We start from the raw sequence: 16,810 nt of genomic DNA, 5'->3' as shown, positions 1-16,810 counted from the left end.
CTAAATGAGAAAATGACCAAGAAGGAGTCAGTTAACAGTCCAGATGCTGCACACTTTGGGATCTATGAAATTATATAAAAACAGCTGCTAACAAATGCCAATAATCGTGGTAAAAGCCAACAATTGTTGCGTAAAACAATGTCAGACAGCAACAACTCCAAAACTAATTGAAGGTATGGATCCTCTAATTCCCAAACAAGGTAGACTGAGCCAGTTAATGACACCCAGGTTCTCAGTCCAATCAGATTAATTAAAACAAAGTAGCAGGAGAGAACTGGGTAATGCTATGAAGCTGGAAGATTATTGGACAAAAGTATGGAAGAGGAAATAGAAGCTTAACAAAGGTAGGCCTATTGTTGGTGCAGAAGTGAGATCTCTACAGGTACATTGTGTTATGTTGGAACTCACAATGGTCAACCCTAAAGTCTATTACTATTTGCTATCTTCCTCTGGAGAGAAGCAAGTTAAATATCATTGGGTAAAAAAGACCTACAAGATACATTATGGCTAGTAATGGAAGTTCAGAAGCAGGCCAGTCTTCTATGGCAGCCCCGATACTTAAAATGTTTTATTTAAATATTGGCTGCTGAAGCATCTTTTGTGTTTACGTGAACACCTTCAACATCCTCAGTTCATTGTTTTCCCAAGCCATTTCCAAACCACATTTCCAAACTGTGGCAAAAAACATTGTATGCAAGGTCATTTTAGAAAAAAGATTATTTATTTTGTGTGTGTGTGTAGTCTACTAGGTTGTTGCCATTCAAAATGGAACAGAATGCACAGCATAGAAAAACCACCACAGAAACAGGCCCTTTGGCCCATCAATATACCAATGGCTTACTCTAATCCTACATTAACTGTTTAATATTCTTATGAAATACAGTTATAGCAAGAATTGATTGTGAGTGGGACATGTCTGGTGTGAGAAAGGGTGTGGTAATTGGGGGCAAAGAGTGATGTAATTTATTGTGTACATCCAGCTTGAGTGATGTAGATGTATCCTCAATAAAAAACATTAGATCAGGTTGCAGGTGGTTCTGGCAAGCACCTCTGTGAATCTGTGTATCCACTAACATGGAGCAAGGGTTGTCCCAGAGCTTGGGGTGGAGAGGCTGGGCTGAGAGGTGCAGTCACTCAGTGCTGAGATCCAGGGCTCCAGGTTGAACCCTGGTCATCAGAGTGGGTAGGGGCCATTGACAGCACCAGCTTTGGATCGAAACACCAAATCCTCTGGTGTCTTGAATCCTCTCCTGCTGCGTAAGAATCTGTGGTATCTTCTTCTTTTGGTTAGGCTACACATCTCTCCCCACCCCGAAGATTTCACTCATGGCAAAGATCAGACAGTTGTGTGTGCATCTGTACACTTAGAACCACACATGCCATTCACCCCATCCAGTCCATGCATGCTCCTTGTGAAGAAACCACATCAGTCCTTAAATCACACAGAAACTGTTAATTGCAAAATATATAACATGTACCCTGTCTATTCAAACAGTGAACCTTCATGGCAAGGGGGAGGGGGAGAGAAAGGGAGAGGGAGAGAATCTCTCTCCTGGAATGAAGAACATGGGAAAATCTGCAAATGCTGGAAATCCAAGCATTACACACAAAATACTGGAGGAGCTCAGAAGGCTGAAACGCTGACTGTACTTTTTTTCCATAGATGCTGCCTGGCCTGCTGAGTTCCTCCAGCATTTTGTGTGTGTTGCTCCTGAAATGTTTTACAATTACAATTCTTCAAAATGAGGATAACAATAACTGTTAGCGACTTTCAATTGCTGTAATTACTCCATTAACATTCTGAATCGAGTCAGGTAAATGAACAGAATTTCATTCTTACGATGACACATCCAAGGATTATACGGATCTCCCTTCCCGCATTTGTGACATTTACTAGACAAAAGGCCTATCCCACAATCTCAACTCACTACCATCAGTAAGGAGGTACAGAAGCATCGGGATTGGGACTACTGGATAGGTAACAGCTTCTTCCTTCAGGCTGTGACACTAATGAATACAGTAGTACTCTGCTTCCACCGGGGTCTCATCATTACGACAGTGTAAGTTTACTGTTTCCCCGTGCTGCATTTTACTACACACATTTCAAATTATATCTTACTAACTCATTTACAGTATAACATTTTAGTTTATGTGCTGTGTGTGATACATATTTTGTGGGTGCACTATGATCTGGATGAACAGTGTTTCCTATGGTTGTAGGTATGTACAGTCAGATGACAATAAACTTTAACTTGAACATCCCAACGAGCAGAACCCCTTTGAATGTTCAATACTGGTGTCTGCTCCAACATCCAAAATATACCATCAGTGATGGATGGCTCCATGAATGTCCAACTAATGAGAAGGTTAAGAGACAAAATGGGGCAGTGCAGTAGCGTGGCAGTTAGTGTAATGCTGTACAGTGCCAGAAACCTGTGTTTAATTCCCACCGCTGTCTGTAAGGAATTCATACATTCTTCACGTGACTGCGTGGGTTTCTTCCAGGTGCTCTGTTTTTCACGTTCCAAAGATGTTGGAGTTAGTAATTGGTCACATGAGTGTAATTGGGCAATGCAAGTTGGTTGGGCTGGAAGGACACGTTACAGGGCTTAATCTCTAAATAGATAAAAATAAAACATCTTGGTCCTGCACTATGGCAGAGATACCTCTTTAACTACATGCATGTACAGGAATGTTCTCCTAGTCTTCTTGATACACCTTTAACAGTGTGTCAGTAGCAGAAACGTTCAGATGGAGGATCTCGGCCTGAAACATTGACTGTTTATTCTCCTCTACAGGTGCTGCCTGACCTGCTGAGTTTCTCCAGCATTCTGTGTGTGTTGCTTCCACCTTCACCATGTAGTTTCTTTTCCCATGTAGTTCCAATGGGACAAAACCAGTGTGTCCCATCAAACTGTGTACAGACTTTACTTCCTGAAGACTGGTTCTTATTTTAGTTATCCATAATTATTCTATCCATAATGTCTTAGATCCAGAATGATCCCTAACAAGACTTTCTGCATCATACAATCTCTCACATATAACATTGTCACTAACATTGTTTCTCTCATATAACATTGTCAATAAGAGCCAATTTAAAGTAATTAACCTACCAATAAATTTTGTGGTTACTTACTTATATAGTAAATATAGTAAAAATTGATCATAAATCATAATTAGAAAAGGGAAAGTACGGTAGTACAAGTCAGGTCCGGATATTTGGAAGGTATGGCCCAGATCCGGGTCAGGATCCGTTCTGCAGTCTTATCACAATTGGAAAGAAGCTGTTCCCAAATCTGGCTGTACGAATCTTCAAGCTCCTGAACCTTCTCCTGGAGGAAAGAGGGACATAAAGTGTGCTGGCTGGGTGGGTTGCTTATCCTGGTAGCACTGCTCCGAGTGTGCAGTGTAAAGTGAGTCCAGGATGGAAGGTTGGTTGCAAGGAGCTAGACACTGGCAGAAAATCACGTGATCAATTAAAGAATATGCAGGCACCACATGTACAACACTGAGGTCATGATAACAGATCTCTGGGTGATCCTGATTCCAATGGGCTGTGGGTTTGGTTGGCTCATTCACCACTCTGAAATCAAGTCTGATGCAAGGTTTCAGAGATGAGACAGTGCAGATACTGGAACCGCAGCAACGAACAATGTTGGAAGAACTCAGCAGTTGGCAGAAAGGAATTGTGGACATTTTGGGTTGAAACCCTGCATGACGTTCTGATGCAGTGCTTCAACCTGAAATACTGACTACCACTTTCTCCTCCAAAGCAGATGCTGCTCAAACTGCTAGGTTCCTCCAGCAGATCATTTATTAGTACAGATTACAGCATCTGCAGTATCTTGTGTCTTAGCAAGGAGTACTTGGGCTACTCAGTGACGAATGGGAATTCAACTGGAAATGCAAACAAGCATTTGCTTATTACTTGATACGTGATGTGCATACAAAAATCACCTGTCCATCCTAATGAGATGGCCATCCTCATTTTGCCTCTGGTACTTGTAGCAGACCTCACATGCAAGGCTTCCATTCCACCAAGTCCACCTTTTCATTCCCATCAGCTCAAGGTCACGTTGAGTTGAGCTTGTCCTTGATTGGTTCCTCAATTTGAATTTGAACGGAGTTCCGCAAATCAGTGTTTATTAGCTTTCTGTAGTTTTCACGTCCTCTGGTGATTTTCTGGAAATGGAATGGGTTGGGGGGTGGGGGTAGGTGGTGGTTTTGAGTAGGAAACACACATTGTTAGAAATACTGATATTACTTTCAATCCAAAGTACAGACCTATAGCTGCTCACTCCCCTTTGTTAGGAGTTTGCCTGTAGTTATAAGAGATTGTCTCTTTGTTAACATCCTTGTTACCAGCAGAAACAGTTCAACTGTACAGTTCTAGGTCCCTTCAAACAGGAGTAAGTAACAAGCAGTAATTGTTTTAAAAGTATAAAGTAGAGCAAACTTACCATGATCATAAAACACAAGCATAGTAAAGAAAGGAGGCAGAATACAGCTATTAAGGGTATCGTCCAGTTCAAACTTAGCAAGCTTGTATGACCTAGACAAGTAGAAATTCAGCTCAGTTAAAACCAGACAACAAATTATGTAAAGGGCATTATTTTCAGGTGTACAGAAGATGACAGTTTTCCAGCAGTCCGGAGATTATTAAGCGTTGGAACCCTTGGGTTGCTTGTCAAGGGTGTTACTGTCAGTCAGTGCAGAGATAACCCATACTTATGCAGGAGGACACATCACCCAAGTTTCACTCCTCCTCTTACTACCCCCTCCAGTTCTGCAGTTTATTCCCTCTCACACATGTTCATCAATTGATTCTTTCTGCATTAAGCAGTAAATTTCAGATACCAGTGCAAATTTGGGATGCAGGGGGAAACAAAGGGAACATGCATTCTCTATGCAGACAGGATCAAGGTCAGGATTAAACCCAGGTGTGGGGGCATCTGCACTAATCGCTGTGCCTAGGCTCTGCTGTGCAAGTCTCCTGCAGATACCACTGTTGTAACAGGATGTTAGATGTACAATTAGTTCTGGAGTGCAACCTTCGACTACAGCTGAAGATTTCCCAATGCCATATTCTTTTCTGTACCCAGTGTACTTGACAGCAAATGGGAATGGTGAATTGGCTGAAGACTGGCTTATGTGATATGGGCACATTAGGGGTGAAGATATTATAGACCATCCGCTTAGCACTTCTAGCCAAAAATATTTGCTATGAACTTGAGAACTTGAAGCCCATCAAGCAGACCAGATATGATGTGACTCCAGAGCTTTGATTTCTTCCTTTGCTCCGAGACCAACCATAACCTACCCACTTGGGTTCCAGCAGTACAACTGACCGATCCTAAAGCAATACCTCTACCAACTCAGCCCAGAATGGCCATCACTGGATTCAGCCAGACCCAGTCTCCTGAACAACCAAACACAACCCCCACACTGGCTGACTTGGGTGATGTCCCAGAGTGTACAAAGCGACCCTTCAACACCTTCAGAAGAACTAGCATGGCAACCTAACGTGTCATGATGACACATAATGGGAGAATTGTGGAATTATGTGGTAAATTGATCAATTGCCTGTCAACGGCTGTGCAACTGCTCATCAAAATCAATAAAAGCTAGCTGTAGCCATGGCAACTCTTTCACTGTAGCTGGCCTTGAATTAACAGGAACATACTGCAGTAAGAAAACAAATCCTCACTAAGACAGGAGCTGGTCCATTAAAGGAGTTCAAGGGAAGTAGCACCCAGCCCCTCAGTTCTATTCCGCATTATGATATGATTACAGCTGTTCTGTAACCTCAACCCTATACTCCTAACTACCCTGCACTGTTCTTTAACTTACATGATAACTTTTAACTTGTTACAAGGTAATTATCTACTTACCCATTTCTTTCAAATTCATAAATCCCTTTTTATTTTCTTCTCCAATTGGTGCCCACAAGAAACACTGGTACATTCCCAAGTCTTCACTGGAGATATTGGAAATAATCAAGGAATAGGGTTCGCTAGGTGTCGACTTAACCACTAAGCTACAACCTCTATACTTCCGGGGAGTTTTTTCCTTGAAATTGTTGAAAATAATTCCTGATAACTTGATCCCATCATCAGCCACCTGTTGAAGTGTAAACAGAAGTAAGAGAGTTAAACAGTACTGAATAACTTTCCACTTGGAGCTGAGAAATGAACCATTGGAACAGTTAAACCTGGTGGAGAAGGTGGAGGAATAGGATGGCATTCAGTCCTGCTGCCTCTCAGCTCCAACAACCGGGGTTCAGTCCTAAATGTCTGGTCCTGTCTGTGTGGAGTTTGTACGTTTTCCTTGTGAATGTGTGGGATTCTCTCTGGTTGCTGCAGTTTCCTCCCACAGCCCAAAGATGTGCTGGCCACTGCCAACTGCCCCCAGTGTAGGCCGGTGATAGGATTGATGGAAATGTGGGGAGAATGGGTCACAGGGAAATTAGACCTCTCTGAGAGTCAGCAATTATTTGATGGGCCAACAGATATGCTTCTATGTTGGAAAATACAGAAAGTGTATTCATTTGCCTTGCAAAGAGGCAGCAGAAATATGGTGAGCTCTATGAGTACCTTCAAGCTCTTCCCAGCTGGCCTAGGCAAATTCAATTGTCATTTATGGCAGAGGCCCTCAGTAATTTAAATTCAGCTATTTGAGGCAAAAAATATCTGGTGAAAGTGCGTATTAGTAACAGCAATCTTGAAATCACAAGACTGTCATTGCAAGAATGTCATCTGATTCACTAAATCCATTAGGGATAAAAAAAATTACTCAATCATGCCACAAGACTTGTGACATGCCTGTTTTTTTGTAAAATGACATTGCAACCCATTTTTAATCATGTCAAAACTGTTGTAACTGCAACCACAGCACTTTGGGGGTGGGGGGGGAAATCACCCAGTACTAGCAAAATTGAGAACAGGAAGCAAATGCAAAACCCGCATTCTACGCAAGAATTATAACATGGAACCCAAACCAACACCCACTGGACATGAATGCTCATGGAAATTCAGCACCATAGATAACACAGCAACAGCCAAAAGGTAAAATAATGTGACCCTTCTAAAAGCTGCAATATATAATTCAGAATGTGGTTTTCTACAAGCTTTGACACTGCGAAGTGATTACCTGCCCTAGTAGGTTCCTTTTTTGCTTCCTGTCTAAAATATAAGACTGTCTCTAAGTTTAACATCTAGCTGCATATTGCATGTTTCCACTACAAATATTCACTAATGTTTATGCTTCTCTGCAATTTAAAGCTAAGAAACAAAGGAACTGTCTGGGGTATTTTTTTCTTGGGGTTTCTGGGCAGTCCCCACCCACTCCAGAAAAATTTCAAACCCTTCATTTCCTGACATAGTAAAATATCTTTAAAAAACTTGGAATTTTTACTAATTTTCAATCTCAAATTTACTGCACTGTGGAAGTCATGACCCTGTACAGGTTGAGTGAAATGACTCAAGTGTCCAACATGGTGATTAAAGCCTCTCTCAATCAACTCCCCAAAAGGACAGGTTACTGACCTCAGTTACTGTTGCTGCAGTCCCTGAGTCAACATCTTCCTTTTGTATTTATTTTCTATTTGTAATCTCCAACAGCATTTATTGCCCATCCCTAAATCCCCTTGAGAAAGTGATAGTGAACCACCTCCTCAAGCTCTGCACTCCTTTTGGTGAATGTGTTCCTACAGTGTTGTGTGAGATAGATAGAGGCATAGAGAGGGGGAGATAAGAGATAGAGAAGGAAGAACACAAACTATGGAAAGAGCACTGAAGGAGGTGGTGTCCCATGCACCTCCTATCCTTGTCCTTCCTGGTGGTCGAGGTCATGTTGCATGGGAAGTAACCGGGTGCATTTTGCAGATGTGCACGCAGTGGTGATGGGGATAGGATGCTTTACCCTAGACGATAAGATGCACAGCTTCTAATTTAAGACCTGGATCTTGCTTGTATAGGAACTTGGTTGGTTAAAGGGTCTCCCCACAAGACACAGGCCTCTAGACTGGGCGTTGCCCTAGGTTAGGGTAGGGGTTAGTGGTTTGATGCCTGCTCATAAACAGTAAAGTCTGTAAGCAGCTGGCTGTCTAACAAAGTGGCACCAATATTTTAAGGTTCCACATACACATAGTGTCCTCTTTATTAGGTTCACTTGTATACCTGCTCAACATCATATCAGCGACTCAAAGCATAAATAGATGCTCAATAGCGACAATAAAGACCAACAAAGTAGCAATAACTCTACGTACCTTGTACCAGCTGATAGCCCAGTATGGGACACCTTCCTTCACCTGGGATATGCAGGATAAGGCCACCTCTTTGCCCAGATTTACAGGGATGTCACTAATCGCTTTTGCGCCCAGGCAGAACAGCCCTACAACAGTAGTGAGAAATCACAGGTTAGGAACCACGATATAACGAATGCAAATAACTGCTGGAAGCAAAAGGGCGGTTACTATTCCGGGCCCAGTCCCTGTATAACATTGACCGGCTAAGTTCCTAACAGATACGATAGTTGCTTTAGATTGCAATATCGGCAATCTCCTCTTGTCTGCAGACGCTAATAAAACACAAGGCGAACTTCACATATAAAATGGTAGGAGTCCTGACGAAAGGATCTCGGCGGGAATCAGGTTTACTTTCCTTCCGCAGAATCTACCTGGCCTGCTCAGTTCCGCCAGCATTTAGTCCGTGTTTCGCAAGATTTACAGTCTCTAGTAACAATGCATCCAAATAAAGCTTAGCGAATCTAGGATAAGTAACACTGCAGCCAGAAGAAAGCACAAATATAAATACCAGGTTGTAGCATTAAGATGAAAAGCGCGTTCGCCGTCAAGCAGGACAGGAAGTCCCTCGCCATCGTTAAAGCAAAGGCAGCGGTTCAACGAACGAGCAGGCGCATTAAATAGCATTTCGTTAGGTTTCGATTTCCTAGAAATCAGCAGGGTTACAGTAAGACTTGACGTTGAGCGTTTGATAGGATGACAGGGCTCCTAACTCACCACCCTGATGTGTACTGTACCAGAAACACCGCAATTGTGGCCATCGAGGGGTCTCAGTGGGGGTCTCTGTGTGGTCTGGGATCTTCCTTCAATAGCTGAAGGGCTAATACCCGAATTGTTGTGTGGATTTCATTCCCCTATATGGCATGTTAAAGATGTGGTTTCAGGTTACCTGCAGACACATGATAAAATATGTTGAAATCAGCATGGTTTAATTAAGTGAAAATCTTGCCTGAAAATTTCTTTTTACAGCGGCGATTCACTCAGGTTTGCCAACTGAGTAGCCAAGGAATTAATTCGCAGCAGTTTGGTGTTTTGAACAGCAGCCAATCAATGATCAGAATTGATTGGCAAGAACAAATTAAAATAAGGCACGGGCAAGAGGAGCGGCTATTGTTGAAGTGGGTAGTGTTAGAGTGGTCATTTGAGGCTTTAGCTCTTCGAGGCTTCAGCGAGCAGTGGCTTGAGTAGGAGAAAGCAAAAAAGTTATAGGTAGATTTTATTTTTAAGTTTATTTATTGTTTTCCTTTTTCATGTTTGCTCAATTAAATAGCCAGTATCCCTGTGGCCAATCCCTGCAACAACAGTAACCACTTTGGATACTGTTGAGGGTATGATCTAGCAGAAGAAAGTCACACTAGTCAGGTCACTGGTGCTGAGTCTGGCTCTGTGACTCAGAAGGGAATGGGGAGAAGAGGCAGCCTGTGGTGACAGGGGATTTGTTAGGGGAACAGAAAGGAGGATCTGTGGATGAGAACGAGATTCCCAGATGGGCTGTTGTCTCCCAGGTGCCAGGGCCTGGGATATCTCGGATTGGTCCTCAGCATTCTTAAGTGGGAGTGTGAGCAGCCGGAGGTCCTGGTCCACTTAAGTACCAATAATATGGGTAGGAAGAGTGACAACACTTTGCATAGTGAGTTCAGTAAGTCAGATGCTAAGTTAAAGGACAGGACCTCCAGGGTGTGATCTCAGGATTGCTCCCCATGCCACGTGCTAATGAGGCTAGAAATAGGAAGATTATACAGTTTAACATGGCTAAGGAGTTGGTGTATAAGGGAGGGCAGAAGATTTTTGGATAATTGGGCTCCCTTCCAGGGAAGTTGGGACCTGTACAAAAGGATGGTTTGCACCTTAACTGGAGGGGGACTAATACCCTAGTGGGAAAGTTTGTTAATGCTGCATGGTGGAGAGGGATGGGAACGAGAGTGCCAGAACTGATAGCAGAGAGGTTGTGGAGGCAGTTGCTGATAAGACCTCAGACAAAGTTAGGAATTAAAAGATTGAGCATGGTATGACTAGTGCCATGAGCTGCCTATATTTGAATGCAGGAAGTTTCATAGGATAGATGACAGTGCTGAAGATGAGGTAGTGGGTTTGCAAACAGAGGCAGATTGGGAAAATCACGTTGGTGCTGGATTCCAGGAGGGGGAATTTCTAGTGCAGCTTGTCATTGAGACCACTAGGGGATCAGCTGTTCTGGATTGGGTGTTCTGCAATGACCTGAATTGATTAGTGAGCTTAAGATAAAAGAACCTTTGGAGGAAGTGATCATAATATGATCGAATTCACCCTGAAATTTGAGAAGAAGCTAAAGTCAGATGTATCAGTATTACAGTGGAGTAAAGGGAATTACAGAGGCATGAGAGAGGAGTTGGCCAGAATTGATTGGAAAATAACACTGGCAGGGATGATGGCAGAGCAGCAATGGCTGGAATTTCTGGAAGCAATTTGGAAGGCACAGGATATATATATCCCAAAGAGGAAAAAGTATTCTAAAGGAAGTATGACAAAAGAGGTCAAAGCCAATATAAAAGCCAAAGAGAGGGCATATAATAGAGCAGAAATTAGTGGGAAGTTAGAGGATTGGGAAGCTTTTAAAAATGAACAGAAGGCAACTTAAAAAATGAAGGTAAAGATGGAATACGAAAGTAAACTGGCAAATAGAGGATATCAAAAGTTTCTTCAGATACATAAAGTGTAAAAGTGAGGTGAGAGTGGATATCAGATGGCTGGAAAATGATGCTGGAGAAGTAATCATGGGGATGAATTGAATAAGTATTTTGCATCTTGGAAGACACTAGCAGTATGGTGGAAGTTCCAGATGTCGGGGGCACAAAGAGTGTGAAGTAACCAAAATAGAGAGAATGTTCTTGGGAAACTGAAAGGTTTGAAGGAAGATAAGTCACCTGGGCCAGATGGTGTACATCCAGAATTCTGAAAGAGTTGGCTGAAGAAATCATGGAGGCATTAATGATCTTTCAAGAATCACTAGATTTTGGAATGATTCTGAAAGACTGGAAAATTGCAAATGTCATTCCACTCTTCAAGAAGGGTGAGAGACAGAAGAAAGGAAACTGTAGGCCAGTTAGTCTGACCCCAGTGGTTGGGAAGCTGTTGGAGTCAATTATTAAGGATGAGGTCTCATCATGTGAAGACACATGATAAAATAGGCTATAGTTAGCATGGTTTCCTCAAGAAAAAAACCTTATCTAAAAAATTTGTTGGGATTCTTTGAAGAAATAACAAGTATCATAGACAAAGAAGAATCGGTTTCTTGTTGTATACTTGGATTTTCAGAAGGCCTTTTACAAGTTGAGACTGCTTAACAAGCTACGAGCCATGATATTACAGGGAAGATTCTAACATGGATAAAGTAGTGTATGGTCATGCACTTTGGTAGAAGAAATTAAAGGGTAATTTTTTTTCCAAATGGAGAGAAAATACAAAAAATACACTGAAGTGCAAAGGGACTTGGGGGGTCATTGTGCAGGATTGCCTAAAGGTTCATTTGCAGGTTGAGTCTGTGATAAGGAAGACAAATATGTTATTAACATTCATTTCAAGAGGACTAGAATTTAAAAGCAAGGATGTAATTTTAAAACTTTATAAAGCACTGGTGAGGCCTCACTTGGAGCATTGTGAACAGGTTTGGGGCCTCTTAGAAAGCATGCACTGAAACTGGAGGGTTCAAAGGAGATTCACAAAAATGATTCCAGGATTTAATAGCTTGTGTTTGGTGGCTGGGCCTGTGGAATAGAAGGCGGGTGCTTTTAGAATGGCGATGAGGAGGAGTTTCTTTCGTCAGGGTGGTGATTCTGTGGCATTCTTTGCTACAGGCAGCCATGGAGGCCAAATCTTTATGTATATTTGAGGTAGAGGTTGATGGATTCATGATTTGGCAGGGCATGAAGGGACAGGGGAGAAGGCAGGAGATTGGGGCTGAGAGGAAAATTGGATCAGCCAAGATTAAATAAATGGTAGAGCAGACATGATGGGACAAATGGCCTAATTCTGCATCTGTATCTTATGGTCTTATTGCCATACATAATAATAGAAACTGGGAATTATAGTAAATATATATATAGTTAAATAAGTAGTGCAAAAAAGATGAAATACCCTGAATATGATGTGGAACTATTCCAAATAGAACAGTCAATGTATTAGGTTGTAAATTAATTTTCAGAGCTTTAGAAATTGTAGAAAATAAAAATTTCCAAAAGGATTTTAATGAAGAACATGACCAGAACATATGTGACAAAGTGGCTACTTCAGTTTTACACCTATTGGAGTAATTGTCTATGTTAGGAAATATTTTGGATAGTCTCTCCTTTGTTAAATAATAATGGTGAACAATTTTAAATTGAATTAAACAGCGAAGAAGAAGAAGAATTGATCATTTTCAGAACTTGCAACCAATCTTCATTAACAAAGGTCATATTAAGTTCTCTCTCCCAATCTTGTTTAATCTTTAGTGAGAGGTTATATTTTTGTAGTAAAAATAAATTATTGGCAATAAATTCTTGCCAACATTGTTGAGAGAGAAGTTGAGGCTCTTTTAATTTGAATTAATTTACATGGTTTCCTTCCAGTTTTATTTCATATAAACATGAATTGACGGTTGATGATTCTTCTTATATATATATAGTGATGGTAAGACGTATTGCTCTGGGAGTTGATTCCTAATGGTTTTTTTCTTTTTATTCTTTTTTCTTTTTCCTTCTCTTGTAGTTAGTGAGTTTTTTTTAGTAAGTTGGGGTTCTCTTTTTTACTTTTCTTTATAAAATTTTTTCATTATCATATATTATCCTTTTTTGATAAGTTTTCTTCTTCAGCTTTATTAATTGTACATATATCAACTTGTTGAAGTTTTGTATCATTTTATAGCTGTAGAAGATTATGTATCAATAAAAAGATTCTTAAAATGAAATAAGTAGCGCAAAAAAAGTAGTGGGGTAGTGTTCATGGGTTGAGTGTCTATTCAGAAATTGGATGGCGGGGGAAGAAACTGTTCCTGAATGATTGAGAGTGTCCTGTACAGTCTCCTGTACCTCTTTGCTGATGGCAAGGAGCATGAGAAGAGAGCATGGTCCTTACATGGAGAAGAGATGAGAAGAGATCATCTCTTCTCATGATGAGAAGAGAGCATGGCCTGGATGATAGGAGTCTTAAGTGATGGATGCCAACTTTTTTGAGGCTCCTTGAAGGTGTCCTGGATGTTGTTGGAGGCTGGTGCTCACTGACTTCACAACTTTCTCAAGATTATTTCGATTGTGTGTGGTGCACCTCCCCCCCATATCAGATGGTGACACAGGCAGTTCGAATGCTCTCCATGGTACATCTGTAGACATTGCTTTGTGGATCCAGAACTGGCTTGCCCACAGAAGGCAAAGAGTGCTTTGTGCATTGTGGATAGTGTGGAGGACTGTCAGAGGTTACAGCGGGACATTGATAGGATGCAAAACTGGGCTGAGAAGTGGCAGATGGGGTTCAACCCAGATAAGTGTAATGTGGTTCATTTTGGTAGGTCAAATATGATGGCAGAATAAAACATTAATGGCAAGACTCTTGGCAGTGTGGAGGATCAGAGGAATCTTGGGGTCCGAGTCCATAGGACACTCGATGCTGCTACACAGGTTGACTCTGTGGTTAAGAAGGCATGCAGTGCATTTGCCTTTATCAATCATGGGATTGAGTTTAGGAGCTGAAAGGTAATGTTGCAGCTATATAGGACCCTGGTCAGACCCCACTTGGAGTACTGTGCTCAATTCTGTTCACCTTACTACAGGAAGGACATGGAAACCATAGAAAGGGTGCAGAGGAGATTTACAAGGATGTTGCCTGGGTTGGAGAAAACATACCTTATGAGAATAGGTTAAGTGAACTCGGCCTTTTCCCCTTGGAGCGACAGAGGATGAGAGGTGTACAAGATAACAAGAGGCATTGATCGTGTGGATAGTCAGAGGCTTTTTCTCAGGGCTGAAATGGCTAGCACAAGAGGGCATAGTTTTAAGGTGGTTGGAAGTAGGTACAGAGGAGATGTCAGGGATGTTTTTTACGCAGAGAGTGGTGAGTGCATGGAATGGGCTGCCGGCGGCGGTGCTGGAGGTGGAAATGATGGGGTCTTTTAAGAGATTCCTGGATGGATACATGGAGCTTAGAAAAAATAGACAGCTATGGGTAAACCTAGGTAGTTCTAAAGTAAGGATGTGTTCGTCACAGCTTTGTGGACCGAAGGGCCTGTATTGTGCTGTAGGTTTTCTAATTAGCTGATATATCTTACTCTTGATTGTCTTCTCATCACCATCTGAAATTCTGCAACAATAGTTGAGTCATCAGCAAATTTATACTACCATGAAGAGAGCTACCTCTTCAATCAGGTCCACACTGAAGATCACAAAGGCAGAACTTCGCAGCAGTTTTTTGGAGTTGGACTGCGTTCAATCACTGAGCGGGATTCATTATAAAGGGCAAACAAAAAAAATGCAAGGTCAAGAGGAGAGGCCATTGTTTGGAGTGGCTTTGGCTCCTTAGGCTTGGGCGAGGTAAACTATCGAGTAAGCTTCCCTTTTTGTTCTTAATTCTTCATTCCTCATCTGTTAGGGCATTTATGCGTAGTGAGAATAGCTCCAGGGGCATTGTTTTGTACTGTGTGTGAGATGTGGGAAATCTGGAAAACTCCATTCTCCCAAATAACCACATCTGCACAGGTGCACAAAGCTGCAGCTCCTCAGAGAATGTATTAAGGAATCATATAGGAGAATGAAGAGGTGACAGACATAAGCTACAAAGTTGCGGAGACAGATAACCAGGTGACTGTCAGAAGAAGGAAGGAAAATACACAGCCAGTGCAGAGTACACCTGTGGCCATTCCCTCACGATAAGTATATAACTTTAGATACTATTGAGGGGGACTACCTACCGGGGGAGCCACAGTGACTGGGTCTCTGGCACTGAGCCTGACTCAGAAGAGCAGAAAGATGAAGAGGCCTGCAGTGTTGATTGAAGATCCCATAGTCAGAGAAATAGAGACAAGATTCTGTGAGACAGAATCTGGATGGTATGTTGCTTCCCTAGTGACCAGGGATGACTCGGATCAGGTCCATGGCATTCTCAAGGGGGCAGGTGAGCATCCAGAAGTCTTGGTACATATCGGCACCAATGACATAGGTAGAAAAGGTGAGAAAGTCCTGAAGAGAGATTTTAGATAGCTAGGTAGAAAACTGAAAAATAGGACCTCCAGGGTAGTAATTTCTTGATTGTTGTACATGCCACATACCAATGAGGGCAAGAATAGAATGGCTTGGCAGGTGAATGTGTGGCTGTTGAACTGGTTCAGAGGGAAGGGGTTCAGATTTTTGGATAAATTGGGATCTCTTTGGGGAATATATGACCTGTACAAAAGGTACGGGTTACATGAAAACCTGAAGGGCATCAATACCCTAGCTGGCAGGTTTCCTAGAGTTGTTCGGGAGGGTTCAAACTAATTTAACAGGTGGATGGTAACTGGAGTGATAGTGCTGAAGATGAGCCAGTTGGGTTTCAAACGGAGGCAATGTGTAGTGAGACTCCTAGCAAGGAGAGGCTGATATTAGGGCAAAGTTGCAGTTAACAGGATGTAAAAGGCAGTCAGAATTGAAAAGGGTGAATAAAGGACTGAAGTTGTTATATTTGAATGGACGCAGTATATGAATAAAGTAGATGAACTTGTAGCATAGTTACAGATTGATATGTATAGTTTTGTGAGTGTCACTGAATCATGGCTGAAAGAAGATTATAGCTGGGAGCTTAACATCCAAGGATACACATGGTATTGAAAGGGCAGGCAGGTAGGCAGGTGTGGTAGCATGTTGGTAAAAAATGAAATCAAATCATTGGAAAGATGTTGAATTGTTGTAAGTAGAGCTAAGGACCTGCAAAGATAAAGACCCTGATGGGAGTTATATACAGACCCCCAAACAGTAGTAAGAATGTGGACTACAAATTGCAATAGGAGATAGAAAATGCTCGCCAAAAGGTCAGTGTGACAACAGTCATGGGGGATTTCAATATGCAGATTGGGAAAATCAGATTGGAGCTGGAATCCCGGGGGGGGGGGGGGGGAATTCCAGAATACCTACCAGATGGTTTTTTTTGGCGCAGCTTGTCATTGAGACCACTAGGGGATCAGCTATTCTCGATTGGGTGTTGTCCAATGAACCAGAATTGATTGATGAGATTAAAGTAAAGGAACCATTATGATAGAATTCATCCTGAAATTTGAGATCTATCAGTATTACTGAAGAGTAAAGGGAATTACAGAGGTATGAGAGAGGACCTGGCCAAAATTGATTGGAAAAGAGCACTGGCAGGGATGATGGCAGAGCAACAATGGCTGGAATTCCTGGAAGCAATACAGAACATATATACACCCCAAAGAGGAAGAAGCATTTTAAAGGCAAAATGATACAACCATGGCTAACAAGGGAAGTCAAATCCAACATAAAAGCCAGGGAAGGGGCATATAATACAGTA

The 16,810-nt window shown here is 41.9% G+C and overlaps 1 protein-coding gene across 1 annotated transcript; it reads right to left on the bottom strand.

Moving 5' to 3' along the window:
• Window positions 1–702: 702 nt before the first annotated feature.
• On the bottom strand, window positions 703–8,963 carry LOC140713611 (uncharacterized). The gene is made up of 5 exons (XM_073023932.1): window positions 8,814–8,963; window positions 8,267–8,391; window positions 5,892–6,120; window positions 4,461–4,552; window positions 703–4,182 (listed from the first exon to the last, which is right to left on the bottom strand). The coding sequence occupies exons 1-5, from the start codon at window positions 8,875–8,877 to the stop codon at window positions 4,072–4,074; spliced, it is 621 nt and encodes a 206-aa protein (XP_072880033.1). The 5' UTR covers window positions 8,878–8,963; the 3' UTR covers window positions 703–4,071.
• Window positions 8,964–16,810: the final 7,847 nt, after the last annotated feature.

Source organism: Hemitrygon akajei, chromosome 20 (assembly GCF_048418815.1).
Source record: "Hemitrygon akajei chromosome 20, sHemAka1.3, whole genome shotgun sequence".
Taxonomy (NCBI): Eukaryota; Metazoa; Chordata; class Chondrichthyes; order Myliobatiformes; family Dasyatidae; genus Hemitrygon; species Hemitrygon akajei.
Note: the sequence above shows the minus strand (reverse complement) of the source record. Positions and strands in the feature narration are given on the sequence as shown.

What these genes read in the sequence shown, in the direction of transcription:
- LOC140713611 (XM_073023932.1), bottom strand. Translation starts at nt 8,877, where the DNA reads ATGGCGAGGGACTTCCTGTCCTGCTTGACGGCGAACGCGCTTTTCATC. An exon ending in GGGCTATCAGCTGGTACAAG is followed by an intron (nt 6,121 to 8,266) that starts GTACGTAGAGTT and finishes ACACTTCAACAG; the next exon opens with GTGGCTGATGATGGGATCAA. An exon ending in GCTTGTGTTTTATGATCATG is followed by an intron (nt 4,183 to 4,460) that starts GTAAGTTTGCTC and finishes TTCCATTTCCAG; the next exon opens with AAAATCACCAGAGGACGTGA.